Genomic DNA, 22,059 nt, shown 5'->3' on the forward strand with positions numbered 1-22,059 from the left:
TCATGTTAGTGGGTAAGAACTACTTCAGCAGGTGTCATGAGTGCCGTTGAGCTGAAGACATCAGTGCAATGGCACACATGACAATAACAAGGAAACAGGGGAAGGGGCTCAAGATAAGTAGCCATCAACTTACAAAGACTAAAGAACAAGATACAATGGCTAAGCGGATCGCGAGGCACACCCAAGCTGTTAGCGCTAGCGCAACGGAGATCGCCCAGCTGACAGCAATCACCGGAGGAATAGGGAAACCGATGATGGGCGATCCCGGAGCGCCAGCGGGGCCTCGCAACCCCTCACCTACCGGCAAGACAGCATGTTGGACAAAGGGGGGTGACGTAACCGCGAGTGAGGGGGCGCTGACCGGCGCGGGGTATTTAAACCCTGCACCGGCGCGCTCCTGTCACTCTCAGCTTTTTTCTACCACTGTATCTACACTACGAATAAACCAGAGCCTGCTTCAACGGAATCAGTGTCTGTGTGTTACTCGGAGGTAGGCAGCGCATGACAGCAGGCAACACAGACTCTGCAAGGGCTACCCCAGTTACTAATATGTTGCAGTGTACAATTCAAGCTCCTGCTGGCATTGACGCAGATCTACATGGCCGGGGGGGGGGTCCAAATTACCTGCTGGACCATCTGCTCCTCGCAGAATCCACCTGTCCTGTTTGATCTATCAATGTATCTACCTACCTACTGCCCAGCCTTTGTGGAAGTGGGCAGGATGCGAAGGAAGGAAGGAAGGAAGGAGAGATATGCCAAACTCACAGTGGAAGACATTAGACAATCTGCGTATCAGCAATACATATTTTTTAGTTATTGTGTATTCTATATGATGTATTTCTTTAATATTCTGTCGTATTTCTGCCATAATTTACATGTTACTTCCCTTGCTTTTTCAAATGACCCTGAATTCCTAGGGTATGTGGGCTTCATAAAATTTAACAGGCTGAAGGATGCTAATTTCTGCCACCCCATCTCCCGCAGAATGCAAGGCTAGCTTGTCAGAACAACAGTTGCAGCTTTGGCATCCTTGTTGATCAAAGCTGCAACTCTGCGTTTCAAAGCAGGAGGCTGCCGTATCTTGTTTTTAGAGTCATTCCCTTGTCTCCTAACTTAACAGCTGTAAAGCAATTTCTCCCACTCATTTGGGGTCCGTTAAGTGCGTGTGCATACTCAGACTGGCTTTGATCAATATCCTGCATAAGAACTGGGCAACTTGGTTGACTTCGCTCTTGGCTCTTCTGAGTGCAAGAAGCCGCTGACTCAATGTACCCTGCCAGCTTTGAAACCACAAAACAATCACTGGGCTTTGGCGTTTCTTGGGCACGTTTTCTACAACAACTTAAAAAACTGAGGGTAGATGCTATTCTCACTTGTACAGACCCAACTAACATAGCCTGTCTGTTTAGGCTTAGCAAGTGATAAACGCTGCAGAGACTTGGACTTAATGATGTGTGTGGTTCCTTCCAACTCTACAATCCTAAGATACAGTATGATTTGTGAAGCTACAAAGTGTTGTGCGAATGTGCCACTGGAGCCTTGGATTAAGATTCCTGTAATGCCAACCAAGGCAAATTGTGAGCTGAAAACTTCTTGGGGGACTGACATCACTTCTCAAAAGAACATATAGACGGCTTTAATCATGCAACCTCAGCCCCCAGCACAAAGCCTTGGCTGCAGCCTAAACATTCTTCAAAAGTGATTAAAGTTGTAGCAAAAAAATATATACAGGTAGTCCTCATTTAGTGACCACAATTGGGGCTTGGTTGTTAAATGAAGCAGTTGCAAAGTGAAACTGTGACTGTGCTTAGATCTTACTTCAGCTTTCCTTTGCTTTACAGACCTCCAAAGGTTGTAAATGCGAGGATTAGTCATAAAGTTACTTTTTCATCACTGTTGTAACTGTGAAGTCACTAAATGAGGCAGTCACTAAACGAGGACTACCTGTATACAGTTGGCAACTGAATCTTAAAACCCCCTAATGTAGATCTTGCCTTGGTTCAGCCAACTTTGTGGAGTCCAGCCCCAGAACATTTCTCAAGGCACATCCCTAGCATAGCATGATGCTCCCAGTGCATCAAGCCCCTTGAACAGAATAAAAGTCCCTGCCCCAAGTCACATTCTAAGATCAGAAAGCCCTGAAAGCAAGACATGGAAATGGAAACAACAATGGACAGGAAAAGAAAGAACAGTGTTAGGGAACAGAATCTGGCTTTGATGGGAAAGGCAGAGAAAAGTTTGGCATATTGTAACGTAGAAGTAACACTCCATTTCAGAATTATTCCTTCTTAAAGGAATAGGGCAAGGGGGCCCACATCCCTTGCATGGGATCCAAGCCCCCCAGTGTTATTGGAATGGAAAAATGCACCCCCTTCAACCCTGCCCTTCCAAGATGGGGCAAAGTGGTACGTGGAGCAGTGTGCCTCTGAGCACATGTAGAGAGTTTTCCGCTCCACCAACAATGTACTGACACATCTGCCAATCCGCGCATTTCCATCTCTGAGAATCAGACGATTGAACGGAAAAAAAAATCTTCTTTGGGGAGAAAATCTATCTATGTGGTCACTGAGAGTCAACAATGACTTGATGGCATGTAATCAATCAATATTTCTCCTCAATTTAGGAATTAGAGCAATTCATAAACATCCACATCTGCTGTATAATTTGAGGTATTAACCAGCAGATGGAAATAATAAGAAGATGATAAATGATCAGAAAACAGTCACAGAAGAAACCGCCCAGAGCAGCATTTAATTCATTTGTAAAGATTCTGAAGAGAGAGAAAATGTGATCCATGTTCTAATTTCTGGAGCTCTAGGGGAAAACCACGAAAGCAGCGTGTTTCCTCCTGCTTCAGAAGGGAAAAGAGGAAACTGAAAACAAGGAACTCCCTCACAGCCTTACTTTCTTATCCCCCAAAGGCTGAAGATAGGAACTGTTCTGGCGACTGCTTTGCTGACACCTCCACAGCTGCAAAGGAAGGCAACGGAGGAGGAAAAGTCCCAAACTAAAATCTGGAGCTGGGCTCCAAGCCGTGGAATTCCAGGGGATACATTTTATTCAGAAGCAAGAGTTAGAATTCAAGAGTTACCAGTGCCCATCCTGCTGTTCTTCTCTGCAACAGAGAAACAGAGCACCCATTTTAGATTCAGACAACCTGGCCTGGGCTCACCCCAGGGGCCGACTCAGCCGGAGGCATGATTTCCCAAAGCAAGTGGTCAAAACAACCCTATTCACATGTCACAATAAGCATAACGGGCTTAACGCATTGGGATTCCAGCAGTAGGGTATCCAAGAAGCTCCGGTCAAGCACAACCAAGTCACAAGTTTCAAATATTTTAGGGCCTGGCCCCAACCTGGTTCCTTTTACAAAAGTTATGGACTATAGACATTTGCATCTCCATATAGTATATGTATTTTATACACACACACACACACAAAATCTTGTTGTTCACAACCGTGATAGGTGGAACTGAAAATCGCTGCAGCTTAACAAGACAAGGGGACCCAGGTTCATATCTGAAAGCAGCCATGAGGCTCAGCAAGTGAGATTTAAAGCGCAGATCTAAAGCCATGGAAATATAATGAAGTACAGTATACATGGAGGAACTTGTCCCAACCTGATGCCCTCCAAATGTGGAGGACTCCAAGTCCCATAATCCTTACTTCACTCACACACAGACAGCCTTGGGATGGGGAGGGCCGGATCTACCTATTTAGAAAGCACAAGGACTTCCCTTTAGATCAGTGTTTCTCGACCTTGGCAGCCTGAAGATGGGTGGACTTCAACTCCCAGAATTGGCTGGCCGGGGAATTCTGGGAGCTGAAGTCCACCCATCTTCAGGCTGCCAAGGTCGAGAAACCCTGCTTTTACATCGATGGCAGCCAGAGCTGAAACACCCAGCCGGCTGGACTCACACAAGCTGAATTGCAGGTTGGCTAAATTTGAGATCAGCCTGTTAAGGAAGGTGAACCAGCCCATCCCGTTAAACCAGAAGGCGGGTTATTGGTCTGCGCAGCCCAGTCACCTGAACGCGGTGGTTACGTTTCCTTGACGTGGCGCGAACCCCGCCATCCAGCCCCAAACCCACGGAGCGCGGTGGCGACTTCCTTCCCACTTCGTCGGGCGCAACGCCCCAGCCGAAGCCCGACCGAGGGGCAGAGCGCCGCGAGGCATACGCAGAGCGCCGCCGCCCCGCACCTGCGTCCCCCCCGCCTAGCGTCCACAAGCGACCTCCCGGCTTTTCACCCACCCTTCTCCGGAAAGAGCCCGACCCGCGGGCAGCCCCCCGCCTCCCTCCCGCAGGGCCCCCTCCCCGCGCCCGCCCGGCACCTACCCGCCTCCTGTAGCCCCCCGCGCAGCCGCCCGCCGCCCACAGCAGAGCCAGCGCGGCCCAGCCGCCCGCCGCCAGCATGTTGCCAGAAGCGCCCTCCTGTCACATGACCCGGCCGGCGTTCCTTCCGGGTTCTCCTCGAACGGGGCGGGGAGACTCTCTTAAAGGGGCCGCCGGAACGCCTCTGCGGACCGCGGGGAAGGAGGAGGGCCCTCGCAAGGTCAGCTTTCCGAGAGGCGACGGAGGAGGCATCCCCAGCAGCCCGAGAGGCGACGGGCAGGAAGAGCAGCGCCCTGGTCGCGGGGGCGAAGATGGGTTAGAACAGCGTCTCCCAACCTCAGCCGCTTTAAGATGGGTGGACTTCAACTCCCAGGATTCCCTAGCCAGCACGGCTGGCTGGGGAATCCTGGGAGTTGAAGTCCACCCATCTTAAAGCGGCTGAGGTTGGGAGACGCTGGGTTAGATGCTCCAGAGAGACTTCCCAGCCGAGCAGAAGATATCCGGCTCGTTTGATTCCATCCGATCACTCTTCAGATTTAATGGATGAAATAACAACATCCAGCCCTTGGGTCCAGATTACTGAAATAATGTGCGTATGGGGAAACGCTGGGAAGGAGGCACCCAAAGTTTCTCCAACCTATTGTCTTCCAGAACTGTTGGACTACAAGGCCCATCTCCCCCAGCCAAGCATGGGCATTCTTCTCTGGCAAAGAAAAGGGGATTTGAATAGAGGCTTGCAACTGAGAGGAAGAAATTTTGTTCAAGAACTTCAGTTTGAACAAGGGTAACGAAACTTGCATGGCTAAGAAAAGCTGGGTGCAGCAACACGGCGGCTTCCAAGCACAAAACTCAGCTTCCTCCCACTTCATGCAGTCCCAGCTGTTTTGAAGAAAACAACTGGCAAGCGTCAAAATATTCTTCTTCTTGGAACTTTAAAGATTTTAAGCCAATTTTTCCCAGTGTGGCAACTAGGCCTAGAATTCCTATCAGTTTTCAACCACGCCTGACAAAGACTCTGCTGGTTGGCAACGAAAGGGGGCTGCAGCCCAGCACTAAGACAGGGCTAGGTGGGGAAGGCTCTTTCAAGTGCTTTAACAAAACTCCCCCCCACCTGATTCGTTCTTTCCTCCACAAGGTGGACTCAACAGGTGTTAAGCCAAGCAGCACGTAATACCCCTGCATCTTCAAACGCAAGCAAACATCTGCCCATCATGAAAAGACAAGGCTTCCACCACCTTCTGTAACAATCCAGCCTTCTTCTCGTTCTGTCTTAGATTAAGACTATATTATTAAGGGTTAGGGCCACTGTACAGAAATGATACATGGTTCTTTCCTTGACCGGGTCCCCACATCCTGCTACGCCATACGCTGTGGTTTGCAGAAGAAACCGCATTATGGCTTAAGTACTGTACAATGTGCAAACCCAGCCAGTATGTATCCAGCTTTGCCTTTTAAGGAACATGAACCAATCTCTTTGCTGATTCGGTTAGCGTTTTATTGTGATATTATCTCAATGGATCCCTCAGTAAAAGGAAAATGGAGCCCAGAATTGAAATATAAATATAGCCGCATTATTTATCGGGTACTTGAAGCCAGATCAATTGGGCTCTGCTGGGGTGCAGCATCTGAAAAAGTGCTTCTGGAGTTCTCCTTGAGATCCTGCCTGTAATGAGAGGTCAATCTTGCTAGTGTTACAGAGGAGAAAACAACCAGAAATATATCTATGAACGTGAAGGGCTATTTTTATTAATAAAGCCACAAAGCAGCTACAGAGTACATTTAAATAAAGCATGTCTCCTCAACAGAAACATGCTAACCTGGGCTGGTCCTCCTTCCTCCTCTCCCTGACCAACCAGAAACAAATCAGTATTTGGGCTTGAACACTCTTGAATCCAGGGGCGAAAAACGCCATCTCTTGAAATGTCATTCAGGCTCCTCCTGCGTCCAATGATACCAGGTTTTCCAAGGAGTTATTCCTGGGCTGCATCCGGTGCTGCTGGCTGCTTGTTCTGATCATCACCTTTCTTCTTGTGGCCTGAAACGATGTCATCAATACGCAGGAGGAGGACAGCCGTCTGGGGAGGGAGGCAGTGTGGTTAAATCAGGAACAAGAAAATAGTCCAGCAGGCACAAGCCCCACCTCCACATTTCCCCCAGCTAGGGGGAACAACAGGAAATAGTTTAATTATAGTCCTGCCAACCACCCAGTCAGGGGTGTCTGCAGCGTGTGCTACAAAAAGTTGAGTTGGCAGCCATGACAGTGTGACTGAAGCGCTGTTTTTCAGGCATGTCAGGCACACCTAAAAAAGCAGGTGTTGAACTGCACTGCCAGGCCACTATCTTGATCCTCTTGATCACACCCTGCGGATATGCCGGCACCCTGTCATTCCCTCGTAGTACACACAATGGTAAGGGTTTTTTTCTGTATTTTAAAGTTGTGTATTTTTCACACAGATGGATTTCCTACTTCCCCAGCAACTCCCTTTTTTTTTTTTTTTAATTTTGAACATGTCCTACAGCTGGAAAGAGAGTATAGGGTGAGTGGGAATGCAGGTAATACAAAGGGCATCTTTTGGCTGTCCCCATCCCTTGGCCCAAAACACCAACTGTGTTTGTACAGGCTGGAATACACAGTATCTCACGTTAGGGAGCGGCTCCTAAGCATTGCTCTGAACCCTACAGTATGAACTGGCGCAAGCTAACAGTCCAAAAGAAGAGCGACGCTAGACAAGAATTTGGAAAGAACAGAGAAGGTATTCGCAGCTAGCAAGATGAGACCAGCCCTTCGCCCTTCCCTTCTGACCCTCTTCATCCCCAGGGAGTCTCTTTTGGCCAAGTCGCTTTTCCCCTCACCTCGACAGCCGTCTTGTAGGTCTGCAGCTTGACAGACAGCGGCTCCCAGATCCCCAGGTCCTTCATGTCGGCTAAGGCTCCGGTCTCTCCGTTGACGCCCCAGGTCTGACTGCCTTCTTGAGTGTGTTTTGCCTGCGAGCAATTGCAGTCATTAAGCATCTCCACACCAAGAAGCGCCCCATCTTCCACCTCCACCACCCAACGGCTTCGAAGGGATCACGCCCATCCACCTCTTGCTCGCCCCCAGACTTTTTTAAAGGTTTTTTTGACCAAATTATTTCCACAATTGTTTGGAAACATTTCTGGGGACGTGTTATGTCTTCCTACCCTCCTTTCCTATTATCAGCGCAATGGCCACATCGCTCCTCTCCCCCTCAGAGCAATGATCCCAAGGCAAGATTCCAGGCGAGAGCGGCAATACGAGCGCAAGGCAAAGGATTGGCACTGCTGGCGATAAAAGGAAACCACCGGATGGGAAAGGCCATTCTCACCCGCAGGGAAGTGAGGGCACGGATGGTGCTGGCACCACAGTTCTGAATGAGGGTCCTGGGAATAACTTCGAGCGCTTGGGCGACGGCACGGTAAGGCCACTGCTCCACCCCCGTCATGACTTTGGACTTTTCGGTCAAGGCGTGGGCCACGGCCATCTCGGAAGCGCCACCTCCTGGCACCAGCTGCGGGTCAATGAGGACGTTGCGACAGACCTGCATCGCATCCTGGAGGTTGCGCTCCACCTCCTGCGGGAAGGAGAGGAAACATCGTGTATAAAAGTGTAAGCCTCAAGTCCAAGTTGTTTGGCAAATTGGAGAGCAATTCAGAGGGATGTGACAGAGGCACTCCGAAGAGTAATTTTTGTGACAAGTAGGGAGCAAAGGGAGCTATCCTTGGGGAGGCTGCAACTGCGTGAATCTCTCTGAATAAAAGCCACACCTCCAGGGATTCTGGGCCATCTCTGCCTTGGCAGCAAACCAATCAGTCCAATTCTTCTGGAGACAGATCCCCAGCAGCTGTTCTGTGTTGGCATCAATAACTGCCTCAGTTTAACAGTGCTGAATGTGTGCATTTACACATGCACAAATATACAAAAAAGACTAGGCTTGTTCTTATCGCATCCTACTCTAGAAGGATTAAGAATGAGGTGAATGCCTAATTTTAATTCTGAAAAAAATGCATGTCAGCATCAAAAGGAGTTTACAAAGTAGCTTTTGGTATCTGGGTGTCTTCTTGAGCCCTAGATTGGCCTGCCTGCTGCAGGCATCTCCCAGAACACCCTTTGTGGCTTCCAGTCCCTTGAGAGTCTGCTGCCAAAATTCAGCCACAAAATGGCCTTTTTCAAAAGTGAGGGCGGAAAAAGAAGCAGGCAGCCACTGGGAGACGAACTGCCCTCATTTCCAGCTTTAACCTTCCCCCCATCACCACAAATTGTGGTTTTTCAAGAGCTGGAGGTTCAAACATAAGAATGGCGATGGCTCCTCTCCTGCCTCATTCTCCTCCTTTAAAACTCCGAAGTACCATCTGAAGACGTTTAGGCCCAGGTAACATCACCTGACAGTTTCCTGTAGTCCTGCAAAAGGCTAGGAGCAGCACTGCCTCCGTTAACTCCTCCGACATTGCAGGCCCTTGGACTAAATGCTCCAAAAGATCCCCCTGAACAGAAGAGCTGAAGGAAAGTTAAAGGCCTACGTTGCCTGCTACAGCCTCTTGGGGCAGCGCCCGGAGGTTGCTCACCGCCAGGATCTCTTTGCTGGCGCCTCGGAGCAAGATGGTGCAGGCCTTGGGCTCCTTGCAGTCAGTGATGAACGCAAAGTACTCGTCTCCGATCTTCTTCACTTCGAAAAGCCGCGCGCCGGTCCCCACGTCCTCTTCGCGCAGCTCATCGGTGCGGCTGATGATTCGAGCTCCGCAGGCCCTGCCGCACAGAAGCGTCCCATGAAGCCTCTTTCCTGGCCTTGCTAGAACAAGCCACCTCGGGTCCTGCATTTTCTCTTATTGCCTGAACTTCCCACGGAACTTGCTCAAAGCCTCCCGGAGCGGGACAGAATTATTTTTCTCAGTGCCAACAGAAGCAGAAGCCGTGCAGGAGGAATCTCCCCCTCCACAGGGATGCTCTGCCCTAACTGAGACAGCTGCCGCCGCTGCCCACCCCCCGGGGACCGGCTTCTACCGCCCCTCGCAATCATTTGGGCATCTCCACCTTGCAATCCGGTTGTTGTCCGTTTTCCTCACCCGGCGGATGGCTGTGATGTTGGCTCTCATCAGGAAATGCTGAGCCAGGTCTGAAGGTAAGAAAAAGAAAAAGGAAAAAGAAGAAGCCTAGTTACATTCCCTCCTTCCTCGGGGAGAGGAGCAGAGACCCGCCGAGCATCGTCTCAACGGGAGCAGGCGTTTACCCGAGATTCCTTTCTCCGTGATGATGAGGTCCGGTTTGACTTTGATCAGCTGCTCGCACATCTGCTGAATGTATTCCTCTTCCATCTGCAGGATGCGAGCAAAGTCCTCCTCGCGAGTTATTTCGATGTCCGTCTGCACAAAAGGAGGCAAAAGCTTCTGAGCGAGTCCGCAGAGGTGGCGATGCAGCACTGCGTTGGGTCAATGCACAAAGCTGCTCAAGCAGGTGCCACTTTCCCACCTATCTACTGTTCATCGTTACTGCAGTACTCTTTGCTTTTAGTTCCTCAAACCCAGGCAAGCATCACAATCCTTGCTTGCGCTGCCCAACTCTGCAGAAGTGCAGGAAAAAAGTGTAAGACGTGGGGAAGGTGTCGAATTTGGCTTTCTGAAAACATCTGAAAGGCGGATTTTTAGATACAGCATGTGGGGGAAACGCCTGTTGAAATTTCAGGACTGCTGAACCCGATTCCCAATGATTTTGCCCCACAACGTAATAATTGGAGTACAAAAACGTATGAAGAGAATTTAGTTTTTCTTGGCACATATTCTGGAAGGCTCTGACTGCAGTGTTATGAGATAAAAGCTTATGGCAAATTTATCCCTTTGTAAGTCACCACAAGCAAGTGGGAGTGGAAATCTTCAGTGACAAAAATCACAAGTTTTTTTTGTTTTAATCAATATAAATGACACGGGATACAGAGCAGATCAATAAGCCAGGCTAAAACCTCTGAACACTCAGGTTCAGGGATGAGTCCCACAATACGTGAAACACGCTTGACTCCCCGCCCCCGGTAAGCCTTTTCTCAGTACAGAAGAGCAGAGAAGCTTCAGAAGCTGACAGACCTGACTCTCCCCCTTCTTGTACTCCAGTGAACAGTCCAGCAAAATGATACGTGGGTTCCTGATGGTGCGGCGCATCCGGGGATGAGTGATATCTTTATTGATCATGACTCCAGGCAGGACACAGGAATCCTCAATAAAACCACCAGGAATCTGAAGATGACAAAGAGGCTATTCAGACTTTGTAGCAAGAGCCACCAAATTTGCTTCTGGACCGAACATCTCTCAGGGATATGTAAACAGATAAGGTGCAATTATTTACAGACTGCTGTTTAAACCAGGATGACCTCAAGGCTTTCTCTCTGTCTGCACACGTAAGGTCCTGAGCATTCTTCTCAAGGAAGCAACTAACTGAGCCAAGTTCTCTCTTGATGATCTGAAAGTAATTTTGACTGTTAGCCATCTAGAAGGCAAATATAAAGAAGAACTCAAGAAGAAATGGCAACTTTTGAGGGAGATGGGCAGTGACAAAATTTGAAATATAAATAAACGCCTTTTCCTTCAAACACTGATCAAAATGTTCATTCTAGAACAGACCAGCAGTTACCGGCTTAGTCAACTGGAGAGAGGGGCTTTTTCAGAGCTGTCCTTTTTCGCTCACAAAAAGAACACCCGGCCTTCTACTGCTTTAAGACTGAGCGTTAGGCTATTTGGTCCAGTATTCTACTCTGACTTCTCCAAGTTACCAGATGTTTTCCTAGCCATGCTGTCTGAATTTCGTAAAGATGGAGATCCTGGGACCACTAAGAAACAACCTATGTGTACATGTAATCTTATTTCCACAATATAAGGCAATATCAGTTTTGGTTTTGATTCTTCAAACCTCCCTCCTCCAAGCCTTCAGAATCCCAACCCCAGCTGCAGAAATCCATTTTTACTTTTTACCTTTTCTACTTTAGCATATTTCTTGATGTCAATTTCCTTCCTGCCATTCTCTTCAAACTCCACTGTTCTGACCGCATCAAGAGCAATACCGGAGGCCAGGTCTGACCAGCGATTTATAGCTTTGGTGCTGATGGCACTGTTGATGATTTTAAGCATGGTCTCACGGTTGCTGACGTCAACTGCAGTGCTGCCAAAATCAAGCATAAAGCCCATTATCCAGAGGTCAATTAAGAGACTGCAAGCACCTTCCCAACAGCCAAGGACAAAGGAACTCTCTGTACATTTGCTGACCTTCCCACTTTCAGGGTCCTTCCTCTAGACACCTGAGAACTTATATTTCATATGTACATCAATCCATCTTTGTAAGAAATCTTCTAGCTAAACCTGGTGCGCACCAGGGTTGTTCACTCATCAACTCCAACTAACACATGGTGTTCAGGAGTAATGGGCAGGGTAGTCCAGCCTCTCTAAAGGAAGCCAGGTTAGGGAAAGCCAGACTAGTCTCTTTAGAAAGCTGTGTCAGGAAACCAGGCTAGGAACCACCTGAGCCGGTAATTCAACTCTAGGTCTTTATTGTTCTCACCTTACAGACAGAATCTTGCCCGACTAAGGCTAATCACTAACCTGAGGGAAAATAACCCAGAAGGGGCTGTAGGGCGGAGCTACCTTGAACCTCTTAACCTTCCCATCAACAGAGCCCAGGCTGCGAAGTCTCTTATCAGTCTGGAATGCGTTCTCTCCCTGGGAACCAGCAGCAGCACCAGAATCCACCACATGGCGTGACTTCGTTTTAAAAGTAATTTTGATTTGTAGAACCTCCTTATTTAGAAAGATGTGAAGGTGCTTCATATCAAGTCCAGCCAGTGTTCCATCTTGCCTGCCTTTATCTGACACAACTATAAAGTCCCTTCCAAGGACTATGGTGGCAAAAAATCAGGAGGAACCTGGTAGCACCTTTTCCAACTAACAGATTTTACTACCAGGCAGACTCTTTTGTGAGCTGCAGCTTATGTTAGTCAGAATTTAGTAGTTATTTTATTTTAACTTTTATCAGACTCCTTTTGATTTTTTTCCCCAAGGATTCTGGAAGATAGAATGAATGAGCATTTAGCAATTACTGACCATGAGACCTTCCACAGGAAAAAAAAAAGCATCTATCATCCAGAATGGAGATTAGGCTTGCTTTTAAAAATGGTGCATGGTGGTAGTCCTAATCCGCCAACACAAGCCATTTCCCCCTACTGCTGCCCCTTCAAATGCTCAGAAATACGCCCATAATTTCTCTGAATTCTCCACATTTCTTCCTGGAATTCCCCCATTCTGCTCACCTGATCCTTTTCAGAGCGCTGATCATGTCATCCAGGGCCTTTCGATATGCACTAATGATTACTGTTGGGTGCATCTGCTGCTCTAGGAAATGTTCTGCCACCGATAACATCTCTCCAGCTAAGGGAGGGGAAGAGATCATGACCACTGTGCCATTTATTTGAACACCATGTGAACAGAAGCGTCCATGGGAACAGAGTACCTTTCACACCCCAACGAAAATGCCAGTTCATACTAACATCAGTGCTTCAGGATTTCACACAGTAACAGAAGAAAGGTGTATTATCATTGTGAATAAGTTATGGGAGCATATGCAAAGTTGTTCGTGCCTTGCAGGGCTTTTAAGGCCCTGTCCGTCATCACTTGGCAATCTATCTGTCAGATGATCTGAGAGGAAGGCACTCAACAAAGTCAGAATACAGCAACAAAGAGATCTTCCTTTTGACGGAGATCAGATGCACTGCACTAGATTAACAGATAATTATCCTTTCTTATTCTTTCCAATTCCAAGTTCCTGCTTAGGAACTTATGTATTTTATTACATATTTCATTTCTACCCTGTTTTCTGTTCAAGAGCTCAAGATGGCTTAAACGGTTTTCCTTCTTTTTTCAAAACAACCACCCTGCAAAGGTAGGCTGGGCTGAGAAAGAGTGACTGGCCCGAAGTCACCCAGTGTGCTTTATTGCCTGGAGGGTGTGGGGGGGGGGGAGTCTAGAATTTAGGGATGCCAAATAGCTGCTTAACAGAAATTAACATTTGAGGCAATCCACTGGGAGGCAAGTGGATTTTGCTCACTTAGCCATGTTGAGATTTCCCTTTCTGCCCCTTAATGGTAGTAAATATATCTCAATAAATTGACAACCTTACGTGGCCTTATACAACACACACAGTTTCCCTTGTTATCTAATGGACTTCCATGCTTCTTATCCATAAACACACATCTTACCGAGAATAATCACAGATGTGGTCCCATCACCCACTTCTTCATCCTGAGTACGGCTGATTTCTATCATGGATTTGGCAGCTGGATGCTGTACTTGAATCTATAATGGAGAGATGGATGGATGCAAACATTTAACATTCTGGAGGACACCTTTCTCTGGAGACTTACTAGATTCTCCTAAAACACAAGCCTACAACTGGATCAGCACAAGATCCCAAAAAAAGGGATTCTTAACACTGAACCAAGGGGAGGGAAGGGAAACCAGGGGGAGAAACACAGAGCAGAGTGCAAGGCAAATGAGAGAAATAGCACCTGGGGCTTACGTTTTGAGTTCCGTGCATACTTCTGCACTCAGAAATTATAACCATTTTAGCCATTAAAGGAAAATAAACTTCTGGGATCTCTTGCTAAGGTGAAATTCTCACCCCACATCTTTAGTGAAGATTCTGTAAATGAACTATTGGAAAATCCTATTTCAAATTATGCCTGTCTTTGGAGAGGCATTGGGTGTTGCTACTACAGTGACTTACTTCTCTAAGAATAGCATTGCCATCATTTGTCATGACGATTCCACCCATTGGGTCCAACAGCATCTGCACGGGAGATTCAGGGAACTCTTGTTAGTATCCACAAAATGCAACACAAACGTATTCAGGTTATCTCTTGTGAGTTAATGAAGCAATGAGCAAAAAAAAAATAAAAATCCTTACCTTCATCATGGCCCTTGGTCCTAAGCAGGTTCTGATAATATCAGCAATAGTCTAAAATGAGAAGAGTCACAGAACAGCAACATGATTTCAGAAGAAAAACTAAAGGGCAGGTAAGAAACCATGAGAGTAACTTATGCCCTGAAGTTCAAAAATGTGAGAAAGAAAATAGCCCCTCTTTCTGCTAAATTACGTCATTATGCATGAACAGCTCAAGAAGAAACTACCACTAACAAAACATTGCTGAAATGTCATTTGGTAAATTTCCTTCTTATAAATTTGTTTTTGTCCACATAAAGTCCCACAACATTTTAATATCACACCATGAGTTTGCCAAATTTAAGGGAGGTATATCTTGGCTTTTTCTGTGCAAACTGGCAAGCAATAATAACTGAGAGTTGACATAATCAGCTTCTCAACAAGAGGGAGACCAGGCAATTATTCATCAGCCACACTCTCCAGTTTTCTAACCCCTCATTCATTTTAGTTCTTGTATTATGTTTATTCAACTGTGAACTTGGAAGCTACAAACTATCCTGTAGTTTAATGTCTGTACGATGCTTAGAAAGGTTGCATTTCATAAAAGCTGAATCTGAATTTATCTAAAGGAAGCTTAACTTCTCCCCAAAACAACTTACCTTTAAAATGGGGCGAACCACAAAATAAAATTAACGTTCTATTTTGTACTCAGAACAGCCACTATTCTTGGAGAGCCTGCCAAACTTTAATTTGGCTGAAACAAAGTCCAGAGGGAGCCTGGAATTATTTTACAGGGCAAGCAGGGTAAGGCAGGGATACGCTGCAAGCAGAGCAACTAAAATTTTGTAGTAACAACTGCATTATAAATAACCTACTGAGCAACTGGTTCCTGTAAATTTCTTTCAGTGAGATCAGGGCAAAAACCCATTTAGCATTTGCAATAAATGCTACAAAGCATACTAACTTTAAACGAGTACACTAACTTTATAAAATTAAAGAGCCACCTGCTAAACTTCTCAGTTGAGAAAGGTAGCAATTTTTTTTTGCCAAGCTTACTGCTACATCTATTAAACCAGAATGTCCAAGATTTAGAGCTGGATTTCCTCAATAGACATGCAGCTTTAGAACAGTAAAAAATTATCCTCAACCCAGTTCCCATATTCTGTGGAGTCTTAAAGACAAATGAACACACTCCATTTCTCTCCCATACATTTTCCTGTAATCCATACCTTAGCAGCATTAATATTTCCAGTCTGGACTTTTCTTCCAGACTCACGCTTTGTGTTTTGACCTAAGATGAAAACAGAAAAGAAAAAGAGCTATTTGATCAAATAATCATTCTATCTCATCCAAAGAAATGCAGCATCACCTTCTTTAAATGCCCACTTCTTCACCAGCTCAACTGCAAGCACATCTATATATTTCAACATGTATTTTCTCCTTTTATTTCATTCCCATTCTTAGTCTTTTGTGTACATGATAAACTGGCAAGGAAACTTAACTGGCTACAGGTAGCTAAGTATCACAGAATCTTAATGCTACTGCATTTTTATATTTCACTGTCAGGTATTATATTCAGCCAGGGGACGCGGTGGCACTGCGGGTTAAACCGATCGGAAGGTCGGCGGTTCGAATCCGCATGACGGGGTGAGCTCCCGTTGCTAGTCCCAGCTCCTGCCAACCTAGCAGTTCGAAAACATGCAAATGTGAGTAGATCAATAGGTACCGCTTCGGCGGGCAGGTAACGGCATTCCGTGTAGTCATGCCGGCCACATGACCACGGAAGTGTCTACGGACAAACGCCGGCTCTTCGGCTTTGAAACAGAGATGAGCACCACCCCCTAGAGTCGGACATGACTGGACTTAATGTCAAGGGGAACCTTTACTTATTATATATGGCAGATTCGAGAAGCTTCCTTAGGGTAACAGAATCTGTCCTTGACAAGCCAGATTGGTTAAATTACTGTGAATTAACTGCTGTAATGTTCTCTGGCTGGTTTCACACAATATATTTAATTCGCCAAAAGACATCGTGATTACTCTCTCACAATTTTCTCAGCTTGGTCTGTTTTCTGTAGTTTAGCATGTTGTATGAATTCAGTCCATTTGGCTGTCTTAGGAGTCAATGCCCTATGGGAACACCCAGAATGAATTAATCCAGTAACCACCTTGAGGATATTGTGAAAATCCATGAGTTAGTTTTATGGTTCAAAATATTGTGCAAACCTAGAAAATTTGTTATTTAATAACCAGGTTAAATCTGTTGTGTGAATGCAGCTGATGTTTCTGTAAGTACCAGTGGGGAGAAAGAATAACCAATCTTTTGTTTCATTTATCATTGTGCACTTAGAAGCTGCAGTTGCACCACATGCTTAACTGGTTTTTACCCTGGTTATTTTTGGGGTGGCTTAGCCTGGTGTGTCAACATTGCCATTGGTTGGTTTAGGGTTCCCTGTGTCGTATGAATCCAGAACACTTAACAACATTCAATGCATGTACTAATTTTACTGATCCAGTGAAAACATTTAGTTAAATAAGTGTCTCCAGTGCTGCAGCTCTACAGATCACAATTCCAGGACACCTTTGGAATGGACTCACAGTTGTCCCTTTTGCACCTTGCTTCAGGCCCCTCATTTCCCAAACCATCTTTCCTCCTTGCCCAGTTTCTGAGCTCTTCAAACAGGGGGAACTAATGGTACTCAATTCCTCAGCAGGAACAAGGGGCCAGTTCCTTCTCTCCCTCATGAGCACCCCCACTTTCCCACAAAACATGGCCTTACTCTTGTTCTTTCCCCTTTATTACCTCAAGTCTCTTCTGCTGGTGAGACACCCCCCGTCTCTTCCTCCCTCACATCCAACCCTACATTTCCTCTGCATCACAATAATTTCCTGAGGGGGAATTGAGGAAATCAGTCCCAGTAAAGTCGGCTAGGTGGGTGGGCTCACACAACCTGCTATGCTTCGTTCATTTTGCGGGGGGGATGCCCTTAACATGATGGGCAAGCCAATCCCACAGAGAGGGTTGACCGCTGCATGTATTGTGCAGGCCCAGAAAATGGGGTAGCTCAGGAACCAGGCGAAGCAGACGTGTAAAGCCAGCCGGACACTTCCATAACGCCCGATCGCATCCCAAACAATCCTCCTGGCTACCAGGGAAGAGGGGGTGGATTTATTCTCCACAGAGCCCAAGGATAGGACAAGAACCACCATGTGGAAGCTTTACAGAGGGAGGTCCCCACTCAAGAGGAGGAGGAATCTCCCAACTGGGAGAGCGATAAAGCATTGGAATGCGACCGCCGAAGCGCCCCATCCTTGGAGGCTTTCAAGCCAAGCTTGGACAGCCATTTGCACGGGGTGGTCGGAGCAGCACCTGGGCTGGGGGAACCTGGGATGCCTGGGGGTACCTGGGCAGGGGGCTGGACTAGAAGACCTCCAAGGACCCTTCCAAGTCCATGAGTCAATGACCTGCTGGACGCAGGCCTCGAGCAGCCCAGGACTCCCCCAGAAGAGGAATCTCCGTGTCTGACCAGCCCTGGCCCTGCGGAGCCATTTACGGAGTCCCTTTTCCAGCACTGTATTTTTTCCTCTCCTCGACAGCCGCCGCCCCTGCGGCTGATACGCTCCCTGCCCCGAGGAGCGAGGCTGGAGGAAGCAAGAGGACCTCCGTCGCTCCTTTTTTGGGGGGGGCCAGAAGAACGAAGCAGAGAAATGGGGGGGGCGTTTCTTGGGGAGACCTTCTGGGTGCAGCTGGGGAAGGAGAGCGAAGATCATGAGGAGGTTTTCCCAGATAGGCAGCTATCTGGGGGAGGTCGAAGGCGGGGTGCAAATGAGGGGGCGAAGGGACCCCATTGGGAGGGGAAACTGAGGGGAAAGATGTGAGGGGTCACTCAGGGTGGGGTCTCTTTCCCAGCCCAGCCCACCCCGCCCCGCGGCTCCCCTCAGACTCACTGAGCACGAGGACGGGGCGCTGGCCCAGCATCTTCTCGGCGAGGCAGAAGCCGGCGCGGAACCTTCTGGAGGAGGAGAAAAAAAAGAACAAGAGCTCGGAGGGAGGGGGGAAAACGCCGCTTCACCGCGCTCGGACACCCTACCCTGCCCGTTGCGGCGGCTCCTCCAATCCGCGCCCGGCGCCGCGTTCGGGACGGCCAATGAAGACGCGCCTCCTTTCCAGCGACTCCGCCCACCCGCCTGACAGCAGGGTACGTTGAGAGAACAACGGTTGATTCTCCGCCTCTTCCTCCTCCTCGGCAAGCATGCTCGGGCAGGGCGCCACAGGAGGAAGACAGCACGCATGCGCACGTCTCCCCCGTCCCACTCAGCTGCGCCTGCGCACAAGGTGGAGTTGGGGGCGGCACGGCGCCTGCGCGAGAAGCGGAACGTTGAAGGGCAGGGAAGGCCAAACGCGCGTGCGCATAAGCGGCCGTCAGCGGTTAGGTGGATGAGGGCTTCCCGACGGCGGTCGCTGCAGCTCTTGCCGCGCCCCGTTCCCGACCGACCGCACCCCCGAGGCGAGTTTGGGGGACACCTCCAAAGGACGGCGAAATTCTGCCTCGCCTAAGCCAAGGCGCGGCATTTACAGCTCGGTGTGGCTTTCGCCGCAGGAGCACCATGGGAATTGCGGTCCGGACAGCGGGCCAAGTTACAGGACTCTCCGGCCGAGCCCCGCCTTTCGTGTCGCGTGGCATGATGGGAATTGTGGTCCGCTCCCTGTCCTGACACGTGCCCTCTGTTCTAGAATAGGTGGTGGGCCTCTGCGCAGTGAGAAGCCTGGGTTAAGTTGGGGAGTTTTATCTTGCTTGCTGTCTTGCAGGCTACCAGATGTGCAACTCACGTTGTCGATTCCAGCACTCTAAAAAGCTGTTTATTTTTGTCACGTTGGAACTATGGTCTGTAACAAATTGAATGTTGAATGCCCCGTTGACCCCAAGCTGGATACAAGCAGTATGATAGGGCTGCAGTGAAGCAGTAGGTGCAATAACCAGCATGGGTTCCAAATCCCAAGAGGTAATCGTTCCACTGTATGCTGCCTTGCCCAGATATAGCAGTCCTCAGCATCACATCTCAGAAAGGATCAGAAAATCTGTGCCTTTGTTTGGGGGATGCCAGCCACAAACCACCTGACTATGTTGTAGAAAACAGCTGGTGTGGTTATTCTGAGGTTTAGTGTGTGAAACAGATCCAGAGAATTGGATCAATTCAATAAGCCTGGGTAAGCCTATCATGTAACATCTTGAGTTCAAAAATAAGATGGACTCACATTTCCATATAGGGTGCATCTTCTCGCCTGCCCATCTATCCTGCTTTGGTATCCTTAGGATGGGTTTACATCACACACTTAATTCAAGTTAACAGCGTAACCTGTATGCCCGTAACCTGGGATGCTGAAAGAGGTAAAAATTGGTTAAAAGCCTGTTTCATACAACCTGAGACAAGGGATCAGTCCCTGTGGCCTGCTGAATCACAAATGACCCAATCCCATTTTGGGAAACGTTCAGAGAAGGGCAGTGCAGGTGATCCAAGGACTAGATACAAAATCCCTATGAAGGATTCTATGATCCTGGGAGAAAAAAATAGGATATACATTAATAAACAAATGCAATTAAGTTTAAGGTAAATGAAATCCAACAGAGAGGGAGCAGCCTTCCAGCCTGCAATTTGTATTTATTCAGTTATTTGTTATTACGATTGCAATTTCTATGCCGCTCAATTCCAAAAAGGCTCTGGGTGGCACAAATCAATGCAAAGCTTGGCCTCCCACAAAGTTGTATACCACTGAAACAATACAGGCAGTTCTCGTTTTAGCGACCACAGTTGGGACCGTCAACTCAATTCTTAAGTGAAGCAGTCGCTAAATGAAACTGTGACCATGCTTACAATCTGACTTCAGCTTTCCTTTGCTTTACAGACCTGCAAAGGTTGTAAATGCGAGGATTGGTCATAAAGTTAGTATGACATCACTGTTGTAACTGCGAACGGTTGTTAAATGAGGTCTACCTGTAGTTCCAAACTAAGTTTGAATAAATGATCACTTTGGGTGGTTTTGGAGAGTGAGTTTCTCTCATGCAGTTGTGTTAACTTTTTGTTTCTTGTTTTGTGAGGGGGGGTGAAGCAGAGGCCCCTGGAGCCTGAAAGCCGGGGGGCTTCTCTGTTCTGCAGTCAAGTTTGAGATATTTGAACCTGACCCAACAGGTTCTTTAGCTCTTCCCAATTCTGGGATTGAACTTTAAATTCTTAGGTGGGAAATGAGGACCAGGACTCATCCCAAAATGTAGAGACAAAAGAAAGGAAATGGCCAAGCTCACACATTATACTAAGCTGTTGTTTGTTTACCCATAGTTCATTACCCAGAAGTCCCCAGTTTGCCTCCCAGAATTCCCTAGCCTGCATAGCCACTGCAGAGAATTCTGGGAGTCGGTTCATATATCTGGATGATGCTGAAGGTGAGGAAGACCGATTTATCAAATATACCATAGAGATCTAGGTTCAGGCATTGTGCTAAACCATAACCTATGAATTACCAATCACAGGGCCAAGCCCCACCCAGCCTAGTTGCACCAGGGCCTATCTTAGGGACAGGCAACCGGTGGATAGCCCATCTAGCATGGCCAGTAGTGAGAGATTTTGGAAGCTACCATGCAACAAAATGTTGAAGGCCACAAACTGCCCTCCCCTAGCCTAGGATAGAGCATAGTATGGATTAGCAAGTGGGGTGGCTTTTGCCTGATAGGGTGCAAATGCGGGAGATGGGTCTTGGGGTGGAGGGGAGACGAATGTAAGGGAGGCCTCCATAAGCTTTCATGGTGATGCTTCCCACTACTCTTCTCCCTGGTCCCCGGGGAGCCTCTGCCTCTGAGGATCCCGTTTTGGAATGCCCCCGTCTTTTTTGCTGGAGCCAAGAAGCAGAGCCTTCCTGGGGCATATCAGAGGGGGGCTTATTCTCTGGTTTGGGGTCTTTCTTCTAGTTTTGTCTCTCCCTTGCCCTCCCCACAAAGGCTGCTGCTGACATTTCCCAGTCCTTATTTTCATTGGATGGCTCTCCTTTTTCTAGGCATGAGTTCCAGTCCTGTTCAGATGGAACCAGACTTAAACCCCCAGGAGGAGAAGCAGCATCGGAAAAGTAGGTGGGCCTCCCCTTGACCCTCAATTAAATGTGTGCATGTGCATGTTTTAATTCACATTGCTTTTCCACTAATTGGCTTCCTAAAAGCAATCTATACATCCTTACTGGTTTTACATTGTTCATCTCTCTTTATTGCAAAATAAAAATATCTATCAAATCAATAAGCGGAGCAGTGCAAGCACCAACAACAATTACTGTTTATTTCCAGGTACCCCAAGAAGATCTTCGCAAGCCCCACGTAGGTGTTTCAAGTTTTGTTCAGTACTAATAGATTTGCAACCGAAAGCTGCTTTTGCTATTGAGAACTTCCAGCTTCCTCTGATTGTCACAGCAGTTTGACCTGCAGGAATTGGTAGCCGGTTTTCTCATGGTCTGGAGATGGCTTCTTCCCTGCTGCAGACCCAGCTGCTGTTAGAGGCACAGCAGCAAAGCCAACTCAACACAGGTGGCAACTCTCAGTGGCAATGGGACCGATCGATCTCAAGGGAAGAATGTGAAGTGACACCTAAGAAAGGTTTCTTTTGAAATCAGGAAGATGCACCTGGGTTTTTCTCCCAGGAAAATGCCTATTGTCCTGGAGCTTTAAAGGCCCCCAGTTTTGTTAGCTTTTATTTTATTTTTATTTTATTTATTCAATTTGTATAGCAGCCCATCTCAAACCAGTGATTAAATACAAATAG

The 22,059-nt window shown here is 47.6% G+C and overlaps 1 protein-coding gene and 1 long non-coding RNA gene across 2 annotated transcripts; one reads left to right on the plus strand and one right to left on the minus strand.

Moving 5' to 3' along the window:
• Positions 1 to 6,052: 6,052 nt before the first annotated feature.
• Positions 6,053 to 18,310, minus strand: CCT3 (chaperonin containing TCP1 subunit 3). Its single transcript, XM_063316642.1, has 14 exons — positions 18,208 to 18,310; positions 15,489 to 15,550; positions 14,284 to 14,334; positions 14,104 to 14,166; positions 13,577 to 13,673; positions 12,632 to 12,749; positions 11,304 to 11,490; positions 10,422 to 10,571; positions 9,578 to 9,710; positions 9,382 to 9,463; positions 8,916 to 9,096; positions 7,679 to 7,924; positions 7,188 to 7,319; positions 6,053 to 6,409 (listed from the first exon to the last, which is right to left on the minus strand). Exons 1-14 carry the CDS (start codon positions 18,236 to 18,238, stop codon positions 6,305 to 6,307), a joined length of 1,638 nt encoding a protein of 545 aa, XP_063172712.1. The 5' UTR covers positions 18,239 to 18,310; the 3' UTR covers positions 6,053 to 6,304.
• A 149-nt stretch (positions 18,311 to 18,459) lies between these two features.
• On the plus strand, positions 18,460 to 21,618 carry LOC134506436 (uncharacterized). Its single transcript, XR_010068814.1, has 3 exons — positions 18,460 to 18,595; positions 21,308 to 21,376; positions 21,588 to 21,618. It is a non-coding gene; the product is annotated as an uncharacterized LOC134506436 (long non-coding RNA).
• The last annotated feature ends 441 nt before the right edge of the window (positions 21,619 to 22,059 follow it).

This window comes from Candoia aspera, chromosome 17 (genome assembly GCF_035149785.1).
Source record: "Candoia aspera isolate rCanAsp1 chromosome 17, rCanAsp1.hap2, whole genome shotgun sequence".
Lineage (NCBI taxonomy): Eukaryota > Metazoa > Chordata > Lepidosauria > Squamata > Boidae > Candoia > Candoia aspera.

Coding starts and splice junctions, on each gene's coding strand:
- CCT3 (XM_063316642.1), bottom strand. CDS start 18,238: ATGCTGGGCCAGCGCCCCGTCCTCGTGCTCA. Junction 13,674..14,103: donor GCAATGCTATTCTTAGAGAA/GTAAGTCACTGT, acceptor TCTCCATTATAG/ATTCAAGTACAGCATCCAGC. Junction 10,572..11,303: donor AATATGCTAAAGTAGAAAAG/GTAAAAAGTAAA, acceptor TGTCATCTTCAG/ATTCCTGGTGGTTTTATTGA.